The 27,470-nt window shown below is 44.8% G+C and overlaps 1 protein-coding gene across 1 annotated transcript in view; it reads right to left on the reverse strand.

Annotated features, from left to right (window-relative positions):
• Positions 1-790: 790 nt before the first annotated feature.
• Positions 791-27,470, reverse strand: part of CHRNA1 (cholinergic receptor nicotinic alpha 1 subunit) — a 28,760-nt gene continuing 2,080 nt past the window's right edge. The window contains exons 2-9 of the mRNA XM_053283323.1: positions 24,213-24,358; positions 20,909-20,953; positions 18,817-18,926; positions 12,069-12,264; positions 9,056-9,293; positions 7,060-7,283; positions 5,124-5,363; positions 791-1,063 (exon numbers count right to left, since the gene is read on the reverse strand). Of these exons, the coding sequence (XP_053139298.1) occupies positions 932-1,063; positions 5,124-5,363; positions 7,060-7,283; positions 9,056-9,293; positions 12,069-12,264; positions 18,817-18,926; positions 20,909-20,953; positions 24,213-24,358 (1,331 nt within the window). The 3' untranslated portion in view covers positions 791-931. The remainder of the gene's footprint in view (positions 1,064-5,123; positions 5,364-7,059; positions 7,284-9,055; positions 9,294-12,068; positions 12,265-18,816; positions 18,927-20,908; positions 20,954-24,212; positions 24,359-27,470) is intronic.

The raw sequence follows: 27,470 nt of genomic DNA on the forward strand, positions 1-27,470 counted from the left end.
ATTATCCCTATATGGGTTATCACCAGACTTTTGTTGTCTTTAGGGTTTTGAGAAGGCCCAATAAATTCTTAAATAACGAATCCTGGACATGGAATTCCAGAGTAATCTAAGTAAGGTACCAGAACCCATAAGGCAGACTTTTAAATTTTCAGCTGGCCCATACCTAGCAACATTGACTGCACCCAAATATCAGTAGGCCTTTTCTAGGGCCCATTTTAACACCCGGCCCTGTTAGAAGTCAGATTAGATATAAAAATATACCTGTTCTGCAACATCTCTGCCCTTGTAATCAGAAGAGACTGGAATAGTCGACTACGTTCTTCTCTATTGTGTCTTTTATTATGATTTGTGCAACAAATTAATCTGGCCTATACTAAATAATCTCCTAGGTCAATCTGATGAATTTTATATTTGGGTTCTTTTAGCAGATAAAAATAGTAACATTTCATATAATGTAGCAAAATTTTGTATTTTAGTTTCTAGATCTCAGCAAGTAATAGCATCTCCTCTCTAAAAGAAAAGTATTATGGAAAATTTGTTCAGCTCTTCATGCTGCAGTATCTATTGTACTATTTTAGCTAAGTACATATTGATGTATTCTTTTTCCTTTTTTTCTTTTCTGGCCTTTGACTATAATAAAGATGTCTGTCTGATGGTATCATTTGCTGATGCAGATGATGTATAGAGACAGAAATGTCTTGTCATCCTCTTACACTAAACTTTACTTTTGGAAAGATGGATCCTACCACAAAGCAGCTCAGAGATTGCCAGCTCAAAAAATGATAACCTCACAAATTCATTCCCATTTATTCTTTTTGCATTGAAACACCAGACTTGTGGGACTGAGAACAGGGTGTAAATGTGTAAATATGCAGTAAAATGCAAGGCTGTTATTTAATTTTAAGATATGTTATCCCACTAGAGTTCCCATTCAATCTTGCTGGCTTAATTCAATGAGGCGACCAGCAAAAACAGCTAGTGTTCCAGTAATACACACTAACATGAAGATGCCAAGAAGAAGGTGGTCAACCACCATTGCAACAAACTTCCATTCTTCAGCAGCCTAGAAATGGGGGGAAAGAGAGAGAAGAGGCAGTTAGAATAATTTTGGGAACAGTCACTGGCTATATCAATTGCCTCACACTTTGGATATTTATGTGCTTCTTTTCTGGAGGGGAAAAAAATATCTTATGTCAGGGTGGATTGATTTAAATCACCAAGAGAAAACCCTGATTTAAATCAGTGATTTAAATCAAGTTTCCCACGGATACTTCTTCACACATTCCTTAAACAATGGTGCAAATCTGGTCATCAAAACATGTTAGTTTACAGCTCCATAGAGCATGTACAGCATCTAGGAGGACGTACTTTGTGTAATTTTTTAGATAACTTGATTTTTTTTTTACTAATTTAGGAAATAGAACACAATTCTTGCTTTTTATGTAATGGACACCTTTACTCATTACCTGTGTCAAGCAGACCTGCCTCTCCTCATTGCATTGCTTACACTTGATACATTTTTCATTTTTATCCAGGGAAGGAATAAAATATTCCTGGATAGGGTCTCTCTTACATCCAGAAGCCATGATAGTCTTTCTATGGCACAGTGTGAGAGAATACAGAAAGTTGTGTAACGAATAATGTCTTAATGTTTTATTTCCACTGCTTCTACTTTATATCCTTTCCTATGTTGTCTCTCTGCCTAAAACTCCTCTGTCTTGGCCCATGGAAGCACCTATCATTACACTGAGGGCTATTCCTGCTTCAGACAAGCAACCACGGATGTGCCTGCCATCATGGGTAGGGCACTTCCTTCTTCAGATAACCCCCACTGTAACTGTGAGTGGTGGGGCACAAGGGTGATGAACACATCAGGGCGGGACTTCCTTCCCCTTCGTGCCACTGTACACAGCTACAGCAGTGGTGCGATTCTATAATGTCTGAATCAGGCTATAGGTAACATTGATTCCATGTGATGATCTGAAGAGGACTACATTTTTGTATTTCAAAAATGTATACTGGCAGACGTTCTGTAAGCTAACTATGACAATTATCGTCATAGTTACATTGTCAACCCACATTGATAATAATTCAAGGTGTGCAATTCTCCCCTTTCTTGATTATCCTTTGTGTAAATGCTCAAATTCAATTCCATCCTAGGAAGATGGTGGAAGCGCAAATATATATATATAAATAAAGTCAGCTGGGACCTGACAGATATTTATAAAACACATAGTGTGGATGGGTTTTTTTTGGTCTCTCATAACATTAGAACACAGGATCTTGAAGAATATCTATCATTCCTCTTTTACCTATTATTAGAAGTCCACTCTCCCTCCACTCTCCCCCCACCCCCGAGCTCCACTCTATGGTTGGGAAGCTTTGATCAGCTAAGGACTTGTTTTACTGGCCTGTTTCAGACATAACATGGAACTGTGGGTCCATAGGTTCTGCACTCCCTCCCCTGCCCTCCCATCTGTGTTTGGACATTGGGGAGAACTGCCCCTCTGTGGTCAGCAAGACTGCAGAGAGGCAGGGGAGCTGGCTGTGCGGGCTTCCTTTGTTCCAGGACAGCCTTCACAGCCAATCGGGCTGGAGTGAGGGAGGCGCTTCCTCCCTCAGCTCCGGTTCCATGGAGCCCAAACTGTGGTGCCAGCATTCAAATGTAACACTAACACCACAGAAATTGAGTTTGCTTGCGGTGATGGAACTCCACTCTGACCAAAGGTTCAGAGTGGAGTTTGGCAAGGGAAACCGTGGGTTGCTTTCCTCTGCGAACTCAATTTCCCCGAATTCAGACATTTGGGTTAGGAAACCGGAGGTGAAGGGACCTCTGGTTTCCTGTTACATCTGAACCAGGTCACTCACTATTTGATCTGGTTGCTTTGTTCCTGAATTATTTTGCAGATGGCCACAGGAGGGAGCCAAATAACCCATATTAATATATGACTAAGATTTGTGTGGAAAGTATGAGAAGCTGGTAAGGGAAAGCAACCAAGTCCTGTGGCAATTTAAAGACAATCAGATTTATTATGGCATAAATTTTCATGCCACAGGAGTGTTGTTTTTGCTGCAACCGATTAACACAGTTACTGCTCCGGACACTGATTAGGAGAAAACATTCCAGTGATGAGGGATGACAGTTGTGTTGAATAAAATATCCAGCTGTTGGAAAAAGGAACCTTTAAAAACCCTTGCTGCCTGGCTAGAGTCTCCCATTCAATAAAACAGCTGAAAAACTGAATAATTAATAAATAAATATATTTTAAATATATTTTAAAAGGCTGCCCTCACACACCTGAATCCTACTACTGCCTTGCTCCAGTATACTCTCAGGTCCTTCAGAAAGGTGTGCTGTGTTACATAAACCTCAAGGGACAAACTGGATGCGATGCAGTGACTTGAAAGGTCCAAGGCCCAAGGTCGTGGGTCCAGAACACTAGTGGGGACAAGAGTTTTTTTGGGGGAATAACCACCATGGGAAGGATTAGGGAATCCTTTCCTTCCCATTTCTTTCTTTTTAAAAATATGAAAACTGCCCATCCCATGGTGCTTTGCAACAGAGAAGGGACCTCAGGGTTTTGCTACATGTGATCTCAGTGTAATGTGTAGCTTGCCTCTGATTATTAGAAGAAAGGAATTGATGTACAAATAGGTGTTGGTAAGGGTGGGGAGAGGAAACAAGACATGCTTGTTTCTCCACAGAATGGTCATAAAATGTACAGATAACTTGTGCATCAAATGGCTATTGATAACACCACAGGTCTTCTTGAAAGTGAACTTGCTTCATCAGCAGTTTGGAAAGGCCAATGCATATCACTGATTTCCCCCACAAACTCTCACTAGATTAAGACTGAGTTCAGATGCTTTGCTGCAGCCCCCGCGTAATAATAATCAATTCACTAGCAAGTTCACAACTGAGCAGGATCACATGGAGATCGCTGATAGTCAGAAATGTGGTGAAGAGGCCTACACAGACAGGGAACCATTGCAGAACAACCGGGGGGCGGGACGACGACGACGACATAAATACAGGTAATCTAGTATGTTCTAAGATATATAATTGTATTACTTTGCAGTCAGTAACTGAATAGAATACCACCTGCACACTTCACCACCATTTAAGTAGCTATAGGCTTACATTTTAAAAAGAAAGCAGATCATTCAGCAGGGGAGGGGGGTGCTGGAATACCCCTCAGGGGGCCAGACTACCTCAGTCAACCTCACCCCCACTAGCTACAGACCCAGTATGGAGGAACCAATGGTATGGAACCATGATTCATGTGACTGTGGCAGGGCAAAAAAGTTCGCTCCAACTGAGCAAACTCTGGCGACCACATATATTGGTCCTGCTTGGGTCTCTTCAGCACCTCCATCTAATCTCTGCTTGGCTGTAGACCTTCCAGAAACCACTCCTACAGACAACTGTGTACGTCTGCTGAGTTTGTGACCTGGGCCACAGATGTATTCACAAATAAAATAAGCAGGGCTGGCACGAGGGATTGGTGTTGTGAGGCAACTGCTGTGGGCCTCAGGCCCTCAGAAGGGCCACTGCTGAGCCCCACTACCATCTCTGTGCCCATTGCCTTTGGGTGGTGGTGATGGTGGAGTGACTCCTTGGGGCCTACTTGGGTAGGCAGAAGCCCATGGAGGGTCCCCAGAAAACTGAAGTCAACACTGAAAATCATCTGAGAAGGACTGAATTGTGTTCATTAGTATTGACAGTGGTTTTTCAATCTACTCTGAGGCATTTTGTTTTGTTTTAAAAGTGGAAGAGTGCTATTAATTGTATTAGCAAGAAGTGCTTCATGTACCAATGTCAGAGTTAGACTTCCATATTTAATCCTGGTAATTTCGCTGAGACCATTTTACCTACCCACATGCTCTTTCCTCTTCTGTGATTTCTATACATGGAAAACACCGATTAGATCTACGTCCCATTTTAGCAAAAGCCCACATACCATTTAGAACCATTAGTTATTGTTCTTTAACAACTGCATTAAAGGCAGAACAGGAAGACCTGAGGGTGCATTAGTTAGAACAGAAGGAGAGATTTGTACTGCCCTGAAATTAGTGGATTATTTTAAAACCAGAGATGATTCACAAAGGGAGAATGTTCTTACATTGTTGGACTCTTGGTCTGACTTCATGGTTTCAGCGATGTATTTGATACCTTCAATAGCACTTTTAACATCTGGGTTTTTAGTAAGCGATGACTGGAAATTCACCACAGCAGGGCCTTGCTTTCCAGAGATTTCAGAAATATCAATGTCTTCAGTAAAAATCTTTTTATCCTGCTTATTTCTGGAAGGCCGTTTCATGGTTGAGAATAACATAATGTTTGGAATGGTGTTGATAAAAATCTGAAAGATATTAATATCCATTTCACAGACAAATAGAAAGCAGGGTGAGATATGCCATCATTCTTAATCTCTGAATAAATGGTTTCCTGTTTGAAAGTAAAAGATGGGATACCTAGGGCCAAGGAAGCACCCAAAAGGCTGTCACAATTGTTCATGTTCACATTATAGAGTGGAGCTCTATTGACTGTAGCTTACGATCCAGATGTTGGTTTTATGATTATTTTTTCTGCTGACAGAATGAGGGTTTCCTGTCCCTTCCTCCCTGCTGCAAGTCTGTGTCCCTGAAAAGCTGTTCCTGAGGGTCACAGGGTCTTTGGGGGTGGTGTGGGATGTGGTGCTCTGGGCTGCCATTGAAAGGAGAAAGTTGGTGGAATTCACAGAGCCTCTATAGTACAAGCAGAGGGGTCTTCGCTCATGCCCAGGTTCCTTTGGGTCCAACCTATTGCATTTGCATATTTTTATAAGCTGTTCTGGGTTCCCGGATAAAAGAGAAAAGAGATATGAAATTGGACTACCAGTCAGTGAAATTGCAGAACTGTGAAATGCCATAACTAACCTAAGCCATGGAGAACTAGTATATTGCCATTTCTGAATTTTCAGATCACCTTTCCCCTTCACCCAACTCATCTGTGCTGAATTTAAAAATAGATGCCTTTGACTCTATTTGTTTTTACAACGCATCCAGTCAGAGTCAAGGCTCACCAAGGTTCAATGGGGAGAATCCTAGGGGTCAACCCCAAACAGTGGCCAATCAGATGACTCTTGGAAACCCACAAGTGAAATATAAAGGGTCTCTTCTTCTACTGATGCTCCCAAGAAACTAATGGCGAATGGCCTATGCCCTCTAAACATGGAGGTTCCATATTGCCAACATGGCTAACAACCATCTCTCCTCCATGAATGTGTCTAATTACCAGAGAACAACAAGCCAATGGCCATCACATCTTCTGGCAGTGAATTCCCTAAATTAACCATGGAGGGATCCTAAGGTCTAGTATTTCTCTCGATAAATTTCCTTCACATAATCCATAATTCCATTGACAATCTGCACACTGTGATAGATTACTTATCATACTACCTCTGAAGGGGATCACTTAATGAGTCTTTGCCCCCATTTCCCTTCCCTGCCTAGTGGTTGTTCCTGACTATGCACACAAGGAAGGATCCACCCCAATGTGCTTCCTCTTGCTTTTTCCCCTCCTTATGGTCAAAATACATGGGAAGTACACAAGAGAACAGTGAAAGTGCCTTGTGTTTTAGCATCTACCTTAGAGATGTAGGACATGGCTATAAGACAGTTGGGATTGGAACCAGTGTTCCCTCTAAGGCAAGCACACAAATTTTTTGATGTCCGCTCAGTTAATTTTAGATCCCACTCAAGCTGAATTAGGAAGGCCCCATTCTGAATACATGCGTGCACACACTGCCTTGATACTGCTGCCCAGAACAAAACTCATTCTGCGCACAGATGAAAAAAAATTAGAGGGAACACTGATTGGAACCCAGATCCAAATGCAATACTCTGTCCATCTTCAGAGCCCTTTGAAACATCTTGTAAAGGGAGCCAATACCATTCGCTCCCAATATACATCCAACACAGCACAGACTTTTCTCCCAACACCAACTCATTGCTTTGCTGGATTAACTGATTCACTTCTCTGCCAAGGCCAAGAAGTCCGCTCATAGCTTGACTCACCTGTCTCACCCACTGGGGCATAGTGTGGGTGCTTGGGGAGCGGTGGTGAGTGTTGATCACAATGACCGTAATGATGATGGAGGCGATGACAAACACCATGGTAAACAACATATATTTGCCTATCAAGGGCACCGCACTGGAGGTGGAGGGAATGAGCTCCACAATGACCAGAAGGAACACAGTCAAAGACAGCAGGACAGAAATGCTCAGGGTCATCTTCTCACCTGGGACAGGGAGAAACAATGGAACGGAATGAGCTGGGATAAAGAACTGAGTGGGATCTTCTGCAACTGCAGGTGCATCCCTTCCTTCAGGGGGAGGTGAATTGCCTGAATAGCAACCAGAGGGCGTCACTTTCTTGGCACTACAACTGTGGAATTTCTTCCTGAGGAAAGTCCCCCAGCCTCAGTTGCTTGTTCATTTTAGGAAGACAAAGATTTGTTTTGCCAACCAGCTTTGAGGGAGGTTTAATATGTTTCCACTGCTCTTTTTGTTGTTATTGCTGCTGTTATGCAGTTACTCAGTGCTTTTGCAGGGTTCAAGATGCTTCATATACATTACTGCTCTTCACCTGACCATTAATGGGGTAGGAGAAGCTTCTTATCCTAGTTTGGGAGCTGTGCATGTTCCCATTTGCCGACTGTCAGTGAGTTAAAACCAGGACTGGAGGCACCATCAGTGATCGTGTGCTAAGCAGCAGCTGGGTTGCAGAGCTTTTCCTCCTTCCTCGTCCAAGACAGAGTTGCAGCTACTGAGTAGGGAGGAGCCCACACACAATCACTGCCAGTGCCTCCGACAGATGATAGGCAAACAGGAGCATGCACAGCAGGGGCATAACTATAATAGGGCATGGGGAGACAGCTGTCTGGGGGCCCAGTGCCTTGGGGTGCCCCTCAGAGGCAAGGCACATGACTGACTCCCCCAGCCGCGAACCCGCCTGGGCTTCCTTCAGTTGTATTCATCCTCCAAAACTGATGTGAGTGTTAAGACCTGGAGCTACCTGGAGCTATGTCTTTCTCTAGTACCATTAAATAATGACTTGCATCATTCACAATTTACAAAACCTTTTTAAAAATAATTTAGGATGATGTTCTATTGTGGCACATGGGTGTTATTTATGTATATATATATATATACACACACACAATGTTTTTTGTTACCACTATTGAGCCTCATTTAAGATTTCTTTACTTCATGAGCTGAGCTTCAGTGAGGGGGGAGGCATTTTAAAATCTTGTCTCTGGGCCCACTCCAACCTTGCTATGCCCCTGATGCACAGCCTCCAAGCTAGGCTAGGAGGCTTCTCCTACACTAACTCAGATTGTGTGGACCAGCCTGTTATCTCAGTGATGTTTACAAGAACCTTGTAAGGCCGGGGAGTGCTATCTTGTGATGGAGGTGGGGCTGAGAGAAGACTGGCTTGCTGATGGCCAGCCAAGAAGTTCATGGTCCACACCATTATTAAGCATATACATAGAACTCTGCTGGGTCAGACCCAAGGTTCATCTGGTCTAGCACTCTCTTTTCTGCATCATACAAACAGATGTCTCTGGGAAGCAGTGCATGAAGCCCATAGCCCTATCCTGCTATTTGACTCACAGAAGCATGAGACGCGGCCTTATACCGAGTCAGACTCAGATTGGTCCATCTAGCTCTGTATTTTTTGCACTGACTGGCAGCAGCTTTCCAAGGTCCCGGGCAGAAGTCTTTCTCCCAGCCCTACCTGGAGATGCCAGGAATTGAACTCGGGACCTTCTGCATGCTACATGCTACAGCCCCATCTTTCAACCATTGACCTTTGCTTAGAAGTTTCTTTAAAGAGAGAGGTTGAATTCTCATAGCTGCATCAAGAAGCCTTATGTAGGCATGCACTCACAGACAATTCCCCTCTTTTAGCTTCCTATTCCATGATTACATAAGACACCATTAAAACAGAGGGACAGCCGGACATGGTGATATATATATAAGTTGCTGTATGGCTGATACACGGACGTACCCGAATCTGTGGGCAGGTAAAATACTAGCCCGGTTAGGAATGAGAAGAGGAGGCAAGGGGTAATGACATTGACAATGAAGTAGAGAGGCAAACGCTGCATCAGGAAGTGGTAGGTAATATCCAGATACGGAGTGTCAGGGCAGCAGGAATACGTCACCCAGTGCTTCCAGCCCCGGTATGATTTCATCACCCACTCTCCACTCTCCATGAAGTTACTCAGGTCTGGCCGCTCGCTTTCCTGAGGGGATGGACAAGGATGTCTAATGAGCACAATCATCATGCAAAGTGACATTACATTAAGAAGCTATGCACTTCCCTTCCAATACCACATTCCTGGTTTGCTAGCAAACCCATTCCTTAAGGTCTTGGTTGTAACCCTTAATTTTCCCCATGCACAGTGAACCTGAAAAGAAAGAATCATGCAGCTTGTTTTCTGTCTCTTCCCATACCTTTGATTGTGGTGCTTCTCTTTATATCGCAGAGGGAGAGTAACTGGCCCTATCAACCCCCAGCACAGTACCTCCAGTGACTGTTGCTGGGGTCTTTCTTAGGTTTCTTTTTAGATTGCGAGCCCTTTGGGGTCAGGGATCCATCTTATTTATTTATTATTTCTCTGTGTAAACTGCCCTGAGCCATTTTTGGAAGGGTGGTATAGAAATATAATAATAATAATAATAATAATAATAATAATAATAATACACTGGAACATCTGCGAAAAATACAAGCTACCTGTAGCCAAAAATTGGTGGGACCATAAAATTGAAAAAGTTGAAGAAAATGAAGATGTAAAAATATTATGGGACTTCCGACTACAAACAGACAAACATCTGCCACACAATACACCAGATATCACTGTAGTCGAGAAGAAAGAAAAACAAGTCAAAATAATCGACATAGCAATACCAGGGGATAGCAGAATAGAAGAAAAAGAAATAGAAAAAATCACCAAATACAAAGATCTACAAATTGAAATTGAAAGGCTGTGGCAGAAAAAGACCAAAATAATCCCAGTGGTAATTGGCGCCCTAGGAGCAATTCCAAAAGACCTTGAAGAACACCTCAACACCATAGGGGCCACAGAAATCAACATCAGCCAATTACAAAAAGCAGCTTTACTGGGAACAGCCTATATTTTGCGACGATATCTATAATAACCAACAGTATTGATGATAAAATTCAGCCATCCCAGGTCCTTGGGAAGGACTCAATGTCTGGATAAAACAAACCAGTCAATAATACCTGTCTGACTGTGTAAACAAGAAATAATAATAATAATAAATACCAGTGTCTGTCAATCTGCATAACTCACCTCCAACAATTTGGTTATAGGGCACCAGAGGTTCCAACATTTTTTATAAACAAGTGCACCCCTTCTGTCACAAAACTTCAGCTCAGGTATCCATAAAGATGTTTGTGTGTGTATGTGTGTGTTGATGTAACACACACAATATACGCAGGAGGGATCTGAGGTACCCCTAGTGATATTAGTACCCTCTGTTGGGAACCCCTGATATAGATACGTTACATTTCTATCCCACTATTCCCTGAAGAATCTTCATGCAGCATATGTGGTTCTCCTTGCCCCCTCTTTCTCCTCACAACAACCCTGTGAAGTAGGTTAGGTTGAGAGATCATGACTGACCTAAGGTCACCTGAGAAGGAAGGACCTCACCATAAAGGGAAATTAAACCATCCAAAACCTGTGCATCTAGTTCCATGTGTCCAGCAGTACTTTGTGTGAATACCACCCTCCCCCTCCCCAATGCAATATAAGAACATAAGAACAGCCCTGCTGGATCAGGCACAAGGCCTATCTAGTCCAGCATCCTGTCTCACACAGTGGCCCACTAGATGCCTCTGGGGAGCCCACAGGCAAGAGGTATGTGCATGCCCTCTCTCCTGCTGTTGCTCCCCTGCAACTGGTATTTGGAGGCATCTTGCCTCTGAGGCTGAGGGTTGCCTATAGCCACCAGACTAGTAGCCATTGATAGACCTGTCCACCATGAATTTGTCTAAGCCCCTTTTAAAGCTGGTGGCCATCACTACATCCCATGGCAAAGAATTCCATAGATTAATTATGCACTGTGAAAAAGTACTTCCTCTTGTCGGTCCTAAATTTTCCGACCTTTAGTTTCATGGGGTGACCCTGGTTTTAGTGTTGTGAGTAGGGGTGTGCACGGAACCGCCACACTGCGGTCCGGCACTGGGGTGGGGGGTAGCTTTAAGAGCGGCGGGAGGGTTTACTTACCCCTCCCACCGCTTTCCTGCTCTGGTGCTGTAATGTAATGAGTAATTGGGGCGGCAGGATACCTCCCTGCCGCCCCTTCCCCGATCTTGCTCTACAAAACCTCCCAGTAATCCTTTGCGCGTGCGCACATTGTGCGCGCACTTCACGTCACTGACGTGCACACGCACAAAGGATTACTGGGAGTTTTTGTAGAGCAAGATTGGGGAAGGGGCAGCAGGGAGGTATCCTGCCGCCCCAATTACTCATTACATTACGGCGCCAGAGCGGGAAAGCGGCGGGAGGGGTAAGTAAACCCTCCCGCCGCTCTTAAAGCTACCCCCCACCCCCGGACTGAACCACCCAGGTCTGGACCGGTCCAGACTGGTCCAGAGGCCTTTTCAATGGCCTCCGGACCGGTCCGGGCCCATCCCTAGTTGTGAGAGAGGGAGAAAAATTTCTCTCTGTCTACCCTCTCCACTCCATGCATAATTGTATACACCTCGATCATGTCTCCCCTGAGTCGCCTCTTTTGCAAGGTAAAGAGCCCCAGATGCTGTAGCCTAGCCTCATAAGGAAGGTGTTCCAAGCCCCGGCAAACAACCTTTGAAATGGAGAACCTCACAAGCAATTTATGACATGCTATGATTGTCTGCTGCTTGAGTCAGCCCCCTCCCTTGTGGTGCACACATGACCAGCTACTACTACATCTGAAATATGATAATGCAGAGAGAGATCTTTGGATCCGGGCCACTGTCCCATACTCCCAGCAATCACACTGTAACCTACTGGAAAGATGGAAACCATTGTGCCATCGTAGGTCCACGTGCCCAACTTCATACTGCAGTTCTGCTCATCGAATGGAAAATGCGTGACTATAATTTCACAGTAGCTTTTAAAGATGGCTGGAGGTGTCCATATGATTTCACCTGTATGTTTTAAGAGTATTTTCGTAAACTGGACGATAGCAAAATCACCATCTGCACTGTAAAAGGAAAGGGAAGACCACTGTTAAGAAGCACAGTTCATATGAACAGCAGACATTTTCATAGTGTGGCTATCCATCCTTGATACTTTCTTTTCAAATTCTTGGCATGCAGAGGGTTTTCTAGACAGAGTATGTCAGTCTTCTGGTTCAAAAACTGCAACTTGCCCTGTAAATGCAAAGGAGGCCTCAGGGAATAGGCTGGAATCTCAAGGTCCAAGTGACAACTGTTGTCCTCTTCTCCCATGTCATTTCCTCTAAATTTGATAATATGTATTCAGTAGGGAAATTACTGTAGCTGGTCCTTGCTTAACAAGAATATCCAGAGTATGCATGTTCTTTATGCATGAATCATCTTTAATAATGGAAGTTTTCAAGAGTTTATTTTGGAGCTCCTGATAAGCAAGAGGCTTAGGATCAGACTATATTGGCCCTCGCTTGGTTGTTCCATGCCCCTGCTAAATAACAGCTGGGAGGGGACTGATCTCGGTTGACCACTGTGGGGGAAAGGGGGACTTTAATCCTTACATTATAGATCCTTAACATTTGAAGAGTCTCCCCCATCCCATTTTACTGAAATCCCCTGCCAAGCCTAGAAAACCATCTTCAATCACAAGGTACATTTCTCCCCACAAGAGTGTCATTCCTCTTCTCCCCGAAAATTTAAGTAGGAGTTGATCCTCAAGCTTTCCATATCAACCTCCATGTAGGTCACTATATACGTTACTACAGTCACCAGGGGCACAGCGATGTCGGTGCCGGCCTGTGTTCTGCATGGGGCTGCCATCACAGCCGTGCCACCAGGCCTCCTTTTCTCCCACTGCCCCAGCCCCATAGCCGCCGCCTCTGTGGTGGCTCAACTCTCTCTTGCTGTCCTCATTGTCACCACCACCTCCTCCTCCTCCCCCTCCTCCCCCCATTGCTTTTGCTGCTACTATGAAAGTTCCAGGAGTGGGGGCTCCTAGGCTTTCCCAGCTGTGCACTATAAAAATGTCCGGCCCTGGTCTTTTTATAGCACCAATGGCCAGGGAGAGCTTAGGAGCCCCCGCTGCAGCTCCTGGACTGGAGCCGAGGCCACCGCAGTAGTAGCACCTGAAGTTCTAGGAGCCACAGCAGCAGCTCCTAAGGTTTCCCTGACTGCTGTGCACTAGAAAACCATTACGGCCAGGCAACCGGCACCGGGCTGCGATGTCTTTAAAGGGCCAGTAGCCTGGGGAAGCTTAGGAGCCCCTACTGCAGCTCCTGGAGCTTTAGGAGCCACCATGGAGTCGGCTAGGGAGTGGGTGGGTGGGGGCTGGAGGGCTGGGGTAGGGGAGAGACAGCCTCGGAGGCATCCCCTGGTGATGAGCAGCTCATGTTCCTTGAATAGATCTGCTCGATTTTAGCTATACCCCTGACAGTCACATAGGAAAGCTGTACAAATATGGTCTTCCTCTCCACGATATATCTCTGCCACAATATATAGGCATAGCAACATACACATGGATTTGGTGGAGGAATCAACACACATGTGGCTTCCTACGATGCAGGGATGTGTATTTCTCTAACCACACTTAGGGATGGGTGGAACCATCCAGTTCTAGTCCGGAGCAGTTTCCATTGATCCAGATCTTCCATCCAAAGGCACACCCTTGGAATCTGTTTTGTCTTCTAGATACCCTCGTTCCACAGGCAAACCTATTGGAATTTAGTGCCTTCCAGGGGCTCAGGAGGCCTTCCTGCTACTATAGGCTGCATTGTCCATGCTCAAAAGCCTCTTCCAGTGCTGTGGCATGATGGCATTCTTGCTACCCTCCATTGCAGAAGGTAGAGTAGCCTACAACATTGGAGAGGCCTTCTGAATCTCCAGCAAAACCTGGCAGATTTTGGTAAATTCAGGTTTTGATTTGGGCAAAAGTCTAAACCCAGGACTGAATTCCACTTGGAGAATAATTCAGTATACTGAATGCCAAGTGCCAAGTATATTGGCACTAACAGAAAGGGTAATGTGAGAAATGTCCCTGTGGCTCAGATCTGTTAGAGATTTGGAGGGAAGATCATTTATCTACCCCACCTGCAGCAGAAGTGCACAGGTAAGGAGAGCACTGCTAATTAATATTGTCTTGAGACATGGAGTTAAAGTTTCAAGTAAAGTAGTTTGTTTAGGAAAGGCCTACATGCCTAGCTGCTTGCTACATCAGGAAGGGGAAGGAGGAAGAAGAAGTCTGTCTCTCAGGTGAGAGAATGAAACCTGAGACTATCAGGTTAACAAAGAGGAAGTAGAACAGAAAAAGCATAGCCAGAGAAGAAATTCCCTAGCTCACTATCTCTGCCCCAATGCCCTTAGTAGTCAATAGGGCTGTTGGTGCAAAGAGTCGATGCCACTATGGTGCTTTGCAGCTTAACCCTTACCACAGCGTGAGTACGGATCTGCAAAGTGTGCTTCCATACTCCCTGTGTTGTGACACTGCAGTCCCTGTGCTGACAGCAAGGTGCTGTTCACATTTCCAATGCCTTACTTTGAATTTTATCTTTATAGCACTACAATGTTACAAGTCCATTGCAGAAAAATAGCTGTATTTTCCTGTTGTAGGAGTTTGAGATTCTGGGAATTGTTTTCAATACGATCCTGCCAAGCCGAAACATTTTACTGCTGTTCTAGGGTGTAATCTAGAGCAGGGTTTCTCAACCTTGGGCCCCCAGATGTTGTCAGACTACAACTCCCAGAATCCCCAGCCATGGCCTTTGTGGCTGGGGATTCTGGGAGTTGTAGTCCAACAACATCTGGGGGCCCAAGGTTGAGAAACCCTGATCTAGAGAGTGCCCAGGAGCTTCATCTCCAACAAGATCATCCAACCACAGGAAAGAATAGGACAAACTGGGACAGTAGGCAGGTAAAGAGACAGCTCATAAGAGCTGCTATTGGCACAAGTGTGCCAATTGTAGATCATGGGATGCAACTCACTTGTAAGGTTTCATTGGACTCAGTGGAAGAGCACTGTCCGGTGAGGCCGGCTGTCCTTACCTCCGAGGATAGAGTGGTGAGAGGGCCCAAGGCGACAGGGATGGGTGGCAGCCGGGGAGAGACGGAGGAAAGACTGCCAAGGGGCATGGATTCAGCTCCAGTGGAGGAGGAGCAGAGCCCTGATAAGGCCGAAGGGGAGGCCTGCGAGGATAACATCAGCCTCACAAAGGGAGGGGGATCTGAGCAGGAGGAGGGAGAAGGGGGAGAGGCATTGGCAACAGCTGTAAGGGGTAGTCAATTACAGGTAATAAAGAGGGGCATTGGCACCATAACTGGGGTGGGCGATGCATAGCCTGTCAGGAGGCATATAAGGAGCTGGCTGGTGATGAGAGGCTGGCTGGTGGAGAGTGTCAGGGGCCTCCAGAGAGGGGCAGACACAAGGAACAAGCAGCCTGGTTCAACCCCCAACCTGTCCCTGCTCTGAGGCCACTCCCAATAAGCCTAGCCAGGCTGAATAAAAGGGACAGGGACATGTAGCCGGACAAACACATGCACAAGATCCCAGATTCAATCCCTGTCATCTCCAGATAGGGCTGGGAAAGACCATTGTCAGGGGGCCAAAGCTGCGCAACCCTGAGCTAGAGGGACCAATGCTAGAGCCATGACCAACGCTAGACTAATGCTGCGTAACTCTGAGCTAGAGGGACCAGTAGAAGGTAGCTTTATTTGTTCATATATGAGGTCCAGAATGGCCATGGTCAGAATTTAGCTCCATATGGCGTCAAAGGCCTGAAGTAAACCTGGGTTTCATAAGGTCAAACATCTAACATGTCTATCCTCAGTCTTATATATGAACATAACCAGCACATGGCCTGCCCATTCTGTGTCTATGTAAGTATGTTTCTGAGACCAAATGTGTATTATGTCTACCCATGGGGCAAACTAGGGGTGTGCACGGAACGGCTGGCATGGTTTGGTCCAAATTTGAACCAAATTTGGACTGAACGGGTATTTGAACTGGTTCAGTTTGTCTGGGCTGGTTAGTCCAACATGAACCGGTTTGAAGCAGTTCACTATCAAACCACTCGAACTGGCCCGGTTCATGATAGAACTGGTTCTGCACATCCCTACCTTGGATATTTGCAAGATCCCAGTACAAGGTTAGTGGGGGCGGGGCGGGGCGGGGATCTTCCCACAGAGTAACCTAGGTTACTCAAGAACCATATCATGGCTTCATACTTCTTTGTCTCTGTTTACATATAATTTATTATAGAAACATTATAAGAATCAGAAGTTTGCAAAACATTTTTTAAAATATGGAAACTTACAGATTGATATGATATAAAAACTTATTTCCTGGAATCATAATCTAAAAAATATTATACCAGATTCAGCCAGTCAACATTTACCTTGATTTAAGAATAATACTAGCTGACCCCACACAGAGCATCTGTGCAGTTGTGTACTAAGCCTGTGACATCCCATGCAGCTCGCTCTCCCCCCCGCAGCTCTCTTGCTTGCTCGCCCCCCGCCGCTCGCTCGCTCCCCCTGCCGCTCTCTTGCTCGCTCTCCCCCCGCTGCTTGCTTGCTCTCCCCCCGCCGCTCGCTCGCTCTCCCCCCGCTGCTCGCTCGCTCTCCCCGCTGCTCGCTCGCTCCCCCCGCTGCTCGCTCGCTCCCCCCGCTGCTCGCTCGCTCCCCCCGCCGCTCGCTCGCTCTCCCCACCGCTCGCTCGCTCTCCCCCACCGCTCATTCACTCTCCCCCGCTGCTCTCTCGCTCTCCCCTCACCACTCACTCGCTCTCCCCCCGCTTGCTTGCTCGCTCTCCCCCGCCACTCGCTCGCTCTCCCCCCCGCCGCTTGCTTACTCTCCCCCGACTCTCGCTCGCTTGCTCCCCCCCGCAGCTCTCCCCATTGGGCGGGCCAGGCCCAGGCCATCCCACCACCGCCTCCCACCTCCTCCTCCCAGCTGGTAGGGCTTTGCCCGCCATCTGCCCACCTCCTCACCGCCGCCATCATTTCTCCCCACCACCGCCTCCTCTTCCTGGCCGGCGGGGCTTCGCCCACCGTCCACCCACCTCTTCTGGCTAGAGGGGCTTCTCCTGCCGGCCCTCCACCTCTGCATCCTGACTGCTGCCATTATTTCTCTCCACTTCAATGCTGGAACTCTTGCACGCTCTAGAGCATCTGCGTGTTAGTACTTGATTGCTCCCCTCACCTCAGAGATCTCCCCACCCTCACCTGAGCTGCACTCCTGCTCCTCCTCCATCCCATTGCTTCCATCCTCCTCACCCTTCTTGGTTGTGGCTGCAGCATTGCTGCTGCCTATTGGCCAAACTGCAGCCCCCTATCCCCAGAGACCTCCCACCCTCATCCGAGCCCCGCTCCTTCTCCTCCCTTCAGGAGCAGCAGCAGTGGTTGACTGGGCCGTTCCTCGCTGCTACCATCACCATGGCCGCTCGTTCCCCTCAGGCCGCTGACAGGCTCAGGCCCATCCTTTGCCTGCCTGCCTCCCTCTGACAATGGCCTCAATAGCCCCAAACAGCAGCAGTGGTTGCCTGGACCCTTCCTTGCTGCCAGTGCCGCCATGGCCACTCATTCCCCTGTCAGGCTGCTGACAGGCTCAGGCCCGCCCCTTGCCCTTCCTTCTGTCTCTCTTCCCCCTACCTTCTTCTTCTCTTTCTCCACTCTTTCTTCCCCCTCCCTTCATGTTTTTTCTCCCTCCCTGAGTTAACAGATTTTGTTCATTTACACAACGGCATCCTCCTTCTCCTGAAGGGGCTCTTTCCTCCCTCAGGACCTGTCTTTTTGCAGACCCCTGCCTGCTATCCTTTTATATCCAGAACATCTTCCGACCAGTAACAGCTGCATTCCAACTGACCTTAACCATCACAGGCCCCTCCTCCTTATCTGCATAGGGAATCCCCACTGCCCAATCACCATGGTGCTTCTGCTCTCACAGGCTCCTTCTCTCTATCTGCATATGGAATCCCCACTGCCCAATCAGGTGCTTCTGCTTGCAAACGCAGCCAATCGCCTCCTTCCCACCATGTCGCCACGCATGGCCTGTCTTGGAGAACAGCCAATCACCTCCTTCCTACCACGTCGCCACGCATGGCCCGTCTTGGAGAAATAATAATATAGATAGATATGAAACCATTTGACCCCATTTTTGATAGCTGAGATGAAATCAGCTTCAGATTTTTGATGAGCCACCGGTTTAACTAGTAATCACATTTCCCACATTCCTCTTAGCTATTTGTTTTGATTTTGAAGATATACTATGCCATTTCCATTGTATAATGTAGACTGATCTGACACCAGCCAGCAAATTTAATACTACTTCATGTAGTACTTTTCTCTCATCTGAAACATAATATTTGTATCTCCTTGTGAACAAGTTAGAGAGCATAGAGACAGAGAATACCAGTTACTTGAACTTCCTGTTTGCCCTTTCTACTTTTCTGGTAAAATCTGAAGTTGCTTAGAAAAATTACTGGAGGGGAAAAAAAATCATGGCTAGGTATGCACATACTGGGGACTCATTAGCCCCTCCCCCACTGGTTATCTTGCTATACCTAGAATTAATGTGTGCATCAAAATGTTACTTACTTGTTATATAAAACAAGATCTGGACGCCAGATATCTTCAGATGGGATGCGAATTTGTTTTATTCCACCATAATCTTCTGGGTTCCATTCCAAATTTACATCCTTCCATTGCTAACAAAGAAATTTGAGAGAGTCAAAACCTCTCACCTGCACTGCCAAGTTTAAAGCTAACATAGAGCCATTATTCTATAGTATAAAGACATTTGCATTAACTTACCTTACCCTGTGTCCAAGGTAGTAATAACTATTAAAACAGTATCTAATTAAAAGCCCTAGTCAAGCTGACACCAGGATGCTGCTTTCAGACAAAGATAGGGCCATCACCTATTACACTTCCACATTCTCCACGGCAGCATGCAAGATCCACTGGGCCCTGACTATGTATCGGTCTTGTATTGACTTTAACCACTGTCTAGTGTCCTTGCCTGCTTTGCTGTCAGCTAGTTATCCTATCCTACTTATTTTAGCCACCACACCTTATAGTTTAAATATCTTATGTTTTTATCCTCTCATAAATAGATTCATACTTTTGCCTATGTTCTCTCCCTATTTCAATATATTTCGTATTATTTAATTTGAGCTGTAGAAGTAGCTTTATAGTTTTCCTCCACAATTCTAGAATAGCATTTTATAGTAATTATAGTTTATAATAACTATTAGTAATTATTAGTAATTTTATAGTAATCATTTTAAAGTATAGTAATGTTAATGTATAGTAATGTTAATGTTGATAATGTTGATTATTAGTGTTAAATTATAGTAATGTTAGCCATCTAATGGCACAGCGGGGAAATGACTTGATTAGCAAGCCAGAGGTTGCTGGTACGAATCCCTGTGGGTACCTATATCGGGCAGCAGCGACAGTGGAAGATGCTGAAAGGCATCATCTCATACTGCGCACGAGATGGCAATGGTAAACCCCTCCTGTAGTCTACCAAAGACAACCACAGGGCTCTCTGGTCGCCAGGAGTCAACACCAAATGGACAGCGCACTTTACCATTATAGTAAAGTTAATGTTAATGTAGTAATTATTATCAACATTATAATAAATGAACAAATAGAACATAATAGGTTGGACTTACAGGGGGAAGGCATTGATATGGCAGCCCCACCAATTACTTTTAATACATCCCTTCCTCTACAGTCCCCCAAGCACCATCCTATGCCATTCTGGAAGCTGCTCCTGGGTGCTTTCCAGTTACACGCTACAACAGCATCACTACGTGTCCGTTAAGTGTGCTTCCACACTGCCTGTGCTGTCAGCAAGGTGCTGTTCACATTTCCAATGCCTTCTTTCAGATTTTATCCTTGCATTTTAGTCCTACAACGCTGCACGTGCATCGCAAATAAATAGGAGTATTATCTCGTTGTCAGAGGGTTGTGCAAGCTACTTACATTTTCAAAACGATCCTGCAAAACCAAAGCATTTCATTGCTAAATAGCATGTAATCTGGAAAGCACCCTGGAGAGGAAGCTGCACTGGGGAGGAGAGAGTGGGACAGCCCTATTGTGAGTGGAACTCTGCCTGTGCTTCTTTGGGTCTAACCCAATGTTTGGGATCGAAAGAGCTACTTCAGCTGTGCTAGGGGTTCGGGCATCCCCCCTGGGATGCTTGCCTTTTTCTTTCTTTCATTTACTTTCTCTTTCTCTTTCCTTTCAGCAAATCCACACCCTATATCACAGTTTGCTGGATCTTTTTCAAAAGTGGGTGGTGGTGATGTGACAAGGGAAACACTTGCGGTTGGAGAAATGCCAGCACAAAACCCTCTGAGGTGCATAGAACTACATGAGTGGTTCTTTGGGTCGCAGCCTAAGGTTACAAGACTATCCACCACCTTAGAAAACACTGTGGAAATACTTTAAATGCATAGAACAATAATTCTTACGATATAAGCCTTACATCACTGAAGAAAGTTATACATTCTTATTACTGATCCATTCAAAATCGACATAATCCACAAATGTATGATGGGGAGAATTCAGCTGCTTGGAAGAGGAACATCCTACTTTTGAGGGTTGCAAAACATGCCTCACACAGAACTCCATATTCTATGTTTATAATTAATGGGTTATAATGATGGCAATAAATCACCTGTTTTAGGCGCACATTGGTGGTTACAATCTGATTCACTTCATCCTAAAGAGAGCAAAACAAGAAGATTAAAGGATACCGGTTTATTCAACAATTTTTGTACAAAATTAGTATCAGTCTACCTACAGTCTCTAGGAAGAGAGATACAGACTCCCTGCACTGACATGCAATAACCTAAGAATCACTGTGACGTTAAAAACAACACGATATTTGAGAGAAAACAATGGTTTTCCCCGCGACACTCTATGGATGCGAAAGCTGGATTTTGAAGAAACAAGATAGAAAAAGTATTGACGCTTTTGAACTTTGGTGCTGGAGAAGACTTTTGAGGGTATCATGGACAGCTAGGAAAACAAACAAATGGATCATAGAACAAATCAATCCCGAATTTTTGCTTGAGGCACAAATGACTAGGCTCAAACCATCATATTTTGGACACATTATGTGAAGGCCCAGCTCCCTTGAGAAGTCAATAATGCTGGGGAAAGTTGAAGGAAAGGGAAGAAGAGGAAGACCATTTTCGTTCCCTCTATAAAAGGGTTATTGGGATGGATGTTAATATCATCAACGAATTAAATAATACTGTGATTCCCAGTTGGGACCCTGTATCGTGCCCCGAAGTCAAAAGGCTTATTAAATCTTTTCCTAGAGGCAAGGCCCCGGGAAGCGACTTTATTACTATTGGTGCGCTGCGGTCTAATCTTGATTGGTGGGTACCCCTGCTTGCTTCTCTCTTTTCTTACATTGACTCTACAGCCAATATCCCCCGTGATTGGGGTGTAGCCATTATTATACCCATTTATAAAAAGGGCAACAGGGATGACCCTAAAAATTATTGCCCAATCAGCCTCCTAAACGTGATTGGTAAGATCTATGCTAAACATCTATTTTATAAATTGGTGGATTGGATTGAGACAAATGATGTTCTGGCCCCGGAGCGGGCTGGCTTTCGGGCGGGTCGGTCTACCCTGGAGCACGCCTTCACTCTACAATTCTTATCTGAAAAATATTCTGGTAAGCCAGCTTCCGGACTTTATGTCGCCTTTATTGATCTTAAATTCACATTTGATCTTATATCCCGTTAAAGGCTCTGGCGTAAACTGTGGGATCTTTCGATAGATAGAAGATTGCTATTATTGATTTCTTCCTTGTATGAAGGCGCCTTTCTGAAAGTTCGCTGCAATGCACTGGGGTCCCTTTCGACTGCGATACCTACATACAGGGGCGTGAGGTAGGGTTGCATCCTGACTCCCTTATCATTTAATCTATACATTAACTCGGTGGTCCCTTTCGTATCTACACCTTCTACGCATCCTCCCAAAATAGCAAATAAACATGTATCTATCCTTTTATATGCGGATGATATGGCAATCATGTCCCAAACCCCAATTGGTTTGAGACATGCCTTGGGCCTTCTTTCAAAATTTTGTTCCCAAGAGTTTATTGAGATAAATTATGAAAAAACCAAAGTCCTAGTCTTTGCAAAATGACCTAGGCAATATTGTTGGTCCATCAGTGGTCATAGGATTGCACAGGTCAGCTCCTTTAAATACCTAGGAGTGGTTTTTCATTCATCAGAGTCATGCAATGCCCACCTCAAATCTACTTCGTTGACAGCACAGCTAACCACTAATCTAATTACATCTTTTCATTTCTCGAGGGGGGGTTCTTATATCCCCACTGCAGTTAAACTATTTGTATCTAAAGTCCACCCTCAAGTGTTGTACGGAGCCCAAATAGGACTTGTTACCAACTTTACGGCTTTAGAAGCCCTGCAGTCCAAATGTCCGAGATCTATATTGTTAGTCCCCCGATGTGTGCCTAATGTTGCGTTAAGACGAGAGGTGGGTATGATTAGATTGGAAACTTGTTATTGGAGGAATATCATATTATTCATAAAATTTGTCTTCTCTTGTGTAGGATTGGCCCCCCTTATTAAGACTGATTGTTTCAGATTCAAGTGGAAGACCCAAATTATTGACAAATTGGCTCATTATGGTTTCTCTTAGGATGAGATTATCAAAACGGGATATGATCGAGCCAGGACTGAGATCAAACAACGTATCATGGATATGGAACTGCAGGAAGAAGTTGCTTCCTTGCCTAAGAATGTCTTTTTTTGGGATCAAATGCTTAAAATCAAACCAGCTAGCTATTTGAGTCTAATTACCATTCCTAAATTCAGACGTGCTTTGACGCTCACCCGTCTAAATGCGCTTCCATCTGCTGTTATGGAGGGAAGATTTAAAGGTACCCCTTTCTCTGCTCGACTTTGCCCCTGTGGGTCTGGTCAAGTGGAGACAAGTGCACATGCCATTTTATACTGTAATTTCTATAGGGACGCCCACTCAAGATTAGTGTCCCCTTTGCTGCAACGTTTTCCTGGGCATTTGGATGACTTTTATTTGAAGTATTTACTGTCCAGTCTTGATGACGACCTAATCAGCAAAATGGCAAGGTAATGTTATATCATTTGTAACATCCGCTTAGGTTTCCAATAATGTTTTGCTTTCTCTTTTACATGATTTTTGTTTTATGATTGTAATGGAGGGTGCTCTGCTCCCTTTGGCTATCAGCAAGATCTATCTGGACCTCACCACATCTGCCTTAATTCTAACCTGTTAATATTGCGTCATAATCTGTGTGATTTATTATGCTGAGTTTCTTGCAAGTATGTATGTTTTACTAAGTATTGGTCTATGACCGCAATAAAGAATGATGATGACCAGCAGCAAGGTGGATGGACTCAATTACGACAGAAATGAAGGGAACCAACTTAAAGGTCAAGACAGATTGTCCTGGAGAGAATCTATCTATGCGGACGCTAAGAGTCGACACCGACTTGATGACACTTAATCAATCAATCAAATCAATTTCATCAAGAAGTTATTCCATTCCCTCCCCCCCACCCCGTATTCCTACATCATTTCTCAGTTTGGCCATTAACACAAGATCCCTCTTCTCTCCCCCCACCAAACAATTGCTCATAGACAGTGTGACAGGGAGCCTCCAGTATTTTGCCTAAAGAAGTCTAGCAGCTATAATCATATAAACTTACTCTCTCAGTCATTCTGTTCAAGAATCATATCAGCATAAACATCCCTTGCAACACTTCCCTGCCTTTCCCTTTCCCTCCTTTTGTTATTTCTCCCATGATCAACAATTAGACTGTAATCTGCTTTGGGCAGGTGCTGGTTTTGTTTTAGCTCTATAAAGGACCACGTGTGCTGATGGCACTATCTGAATTAAGAATGCTGCAGTTGCTGCCCTACAGATGATGAGATCATTTAAAATGTTACTGTACCACATTGATCAACTGGATAAGCTGCAGTCCAACGGTGACATTGACAGCGTGCTTATGATTGCTCACTGGACGAACAATTTTGTTATAGTTCTTGAATAAATTCTCCACCAGTCGAGTTTCATGCTCAGAACCCAGGACCAGAACAGCTGCAGGACAATATATAGCAACACTTGTAACTGTGCAGAATAGATTGCACCCTAACATTGTCTCCATTATAATTACATGAAAGGCTACCAAACCTGGGTGCTTGTATTATTCCATGATCATTTCCCAAAGGTAGCTCGTTTAGTATTCCAGGCATGATGTGGCTTAATCAAGATCAAGAACATCGGCAGAATGGCATTAAAGGCAACCAGAGATTTTAATTCAAAGGGGGAGGGGGAGTTCCATGCAGAACTGGCCACCATTCCAATATTTTATGCCTCCTTGCTGAGTGGTAACTTTATGGTTACTCCTCTAGTGGTCAAGAAAAGTGGCAGCTGGGAATAGGTCTATACTGTCCATCAAAAGGGTACTGTGGAGAAGGTGAAGATCACATTTGGATTTTTCACTTCAGATGCAAAAACGCCTGAGGCTGGTTATGTCTCCTGTTTACACTGCTGAATGACCTCTTGCAATGTCTGGTCTTTTGCTTGTTTGCACCTTTTTAATGTGATGTGATTATGTGGTCCAAACTGTAGTGAATAAGCCTAATTCTCCAGCTTGCTAGTAATCATATAAAACAGGGACAGCTTGGCCATCTGGTGTCCCACGGACTTCATCCTTCGATAGTAACATTATCTGGATCCTGACAGCATACAATCTTTGAAAGTGTGATGGAAATTTTTGTCCCAAGTTTCACACATAAGAATAAATAGTTGCCAACATAAAAATAAAACAGATTCTTCTTGGTAGATGGTGCTAACTTTATTATAGGGCAGGGCTGCTCAACTTCATCCCTCCAGCTAATTTTGGACTACAACTCCCAGCATCCCCAGTCACAGTGGCCAATAGTCAGGAGTGATGGGAGTTGTAGGTCAACATCTGCAGGAGGACTGAAGTTGAGCAGCCCTGTTATAGAGTCTGACAGTTTATGAGTAGATTAGTTGTGCATCAAAATATTTCCACTCCCTGGATCACTGTCTGAAAAATACTGTTCTCCTGATGACACCGAATTTAGATACTATAATTAGGTCCTAATCCCACAAACACTGTCTGAACTCTTGACTGTGGATAGTGCTTCCTATTCCATACCTCCCGCCCCAATAATCATTATTTATTTATTTATTCATCATATTTTTATACCGCCTGATATGTACATCTCTAGGAGGTACAAAATTTAAAATAATATTTACAAATAAGTATAGATTAAAATATAGAAAACAATTAAAACAGTTGCATAAAACAGAAATAAAAAACAGCAGCATAAAACAATTATTAAAACAAATTATTAAAATTAATTCTAATTAAAAGCCTTTGAGAACAGGTGAGTCTTGAGGGTCTTCCTGAAAACAAACAGAAGAAGATGCTCTTCTTTCAGTAGTGGAAGCTTCTAAAGAAATGAATTACACAAAACATAAACACTGAATTACCGTTATAATCTGCGTCCCATCACCAGGGGTGGCTTGTTAAGGAAGTGAGGTGATGGTCTCAGGCAGCATCTGTGCCCTGGGGCAGCAAGAGTGGGGATCCTGTCCCACCCCCCACTGCCCACAGGCATTGCCTCACCTGCCTTGTCTTGCCACTCCTTGCCACCCCCAGTGGCAAGCTGGCATCAGAGCATGGAGGCACTGTCTCTTGGCATCTCCCAGCAGGTGAACACTTGGCTGCCAGTTGGATGACTCCTTCTCCATTGCTTGGAGCTAGAGAAAGACAGCCACCCAGTCAACTAGTGCAAAGTGCTTTCTGGCTGGGAGATGCTGATGGGTGGTACACCCGTGGGCATGCCCCTGATGAACTGGAATCAGGGGATATGGCTTGCATTGGGGCAGCGATGTGCTGCCTGTCAGCATCTCTGGCATGTCATTGGCCATGTCATTGGCCAGCTGGGTGGCATTCCTTCTCTATTACTGTGAGGGTGAGAAAGGAAGCCACCCAGCTGTCTAGCAAAGGGCTACCAAGGTGGGGGATGCTGATGGATGGCGAGTCTGTGTCTCACTGCAAGCCATGTCCCCTGGGGCCAGTATGGTGGCATCAGGGGTGTGACTGGCAGCATGTTGGCATTGCTAGAGCCTGAGCTAGCCCTGCCTACCTCTATAAGAAGTGAGGGTGGTGGGTACGCGGGATAGAATCTTTTCAGTGGTGACCCCCAGGCTTTGGAATTCCCTCCCATGGGTGAGGAGAGGTGGTCTTGAGGTGGCAAGCATGACTTGTCCCCTTTGCTAAGCAGGGTCTGCTCTGGTTGCATATGAAAGGGAGACAATGAGTGCGAGCACTGTAAGATATTCCCCTCAGGGGATAGAGCTGCTCTGGGAAGAGCAGAAGTTTCCAAGCTCCCTCCCTGGCATCTCCAAGATAAGGCTGAGAGAGACTCCTGCCTGCAACCTTGGAGAAGAAGCTGCTGCCAGTCTGTGAAGGCAATACTGAGCTAGATAGACCAATTATCTGACTCAGTATATGGCAGCCTCCTATGTTCCTATGTCTGTCTGTCTCTTTCCTTACCAGGTTTCAAAAGGATGCTTTTAAAAATCATATTTTGATGGGCTTTAAGTGTTTAATGAGTTGCACTGATGGATTATTTTTGCTAATTGTTGCTGTCTCATTTGTCTGTTTTTTCTCTATGTGTTTTTATTCCTCTGCTGCTCTTTTGTGGTTTTTATTGTTTTAACTGAAGTTACTGTAATTTGATGTATTTTGTTATGTTGTGAGCGGCCTTGGAAAAGAAACGAAATGAATTAAAAAACTTCAAAGTAGTACTTGAAATGACATGCCTCCCTCAAATATATCCAGCACAGTAGCCTTCATTTTGGTATACATATTTACAAAACTGTACATCTCCACAATAATAGGAGTAGGTGGGTGGGTGGAATTAATTATTAGGAGGAGCTGCCTCAATTATCAAATTATGAAGACGTACAGCTGAACTCTATCCATGCTTGCCTGGAAGTTCCATTGATTTCAGTTGCATTTACTCCTAGGCAGGGGCGTATCTATAGGGGGGCAGGGGGGGCACATGCCCCGGGCGCTACTTGAAGGGGGGCGCAATTTCTTAAAATTAAATAATTAAAAATAAATGGCCACCAAAAACAAAATGGCCACTGGGCATGCTCAGATGGCCTC

The sequence above is a fragment of the Hemicordylus capensis genome, chromosome 1 (assembly GCF_027244095.1).
Source record: "Hemicordylus capensis ecotype Gifberg chromosome 1, rHemCap1.1.pri, whole genome shotgun sequence".
In the NCBI taxonomy this organism is placed as follows: Eukaryota; Metazoa; Chordata; class Lepidosauria; order Squamata; family Cordylidae; genus Hemicordylus; species Hemicordylus capensis.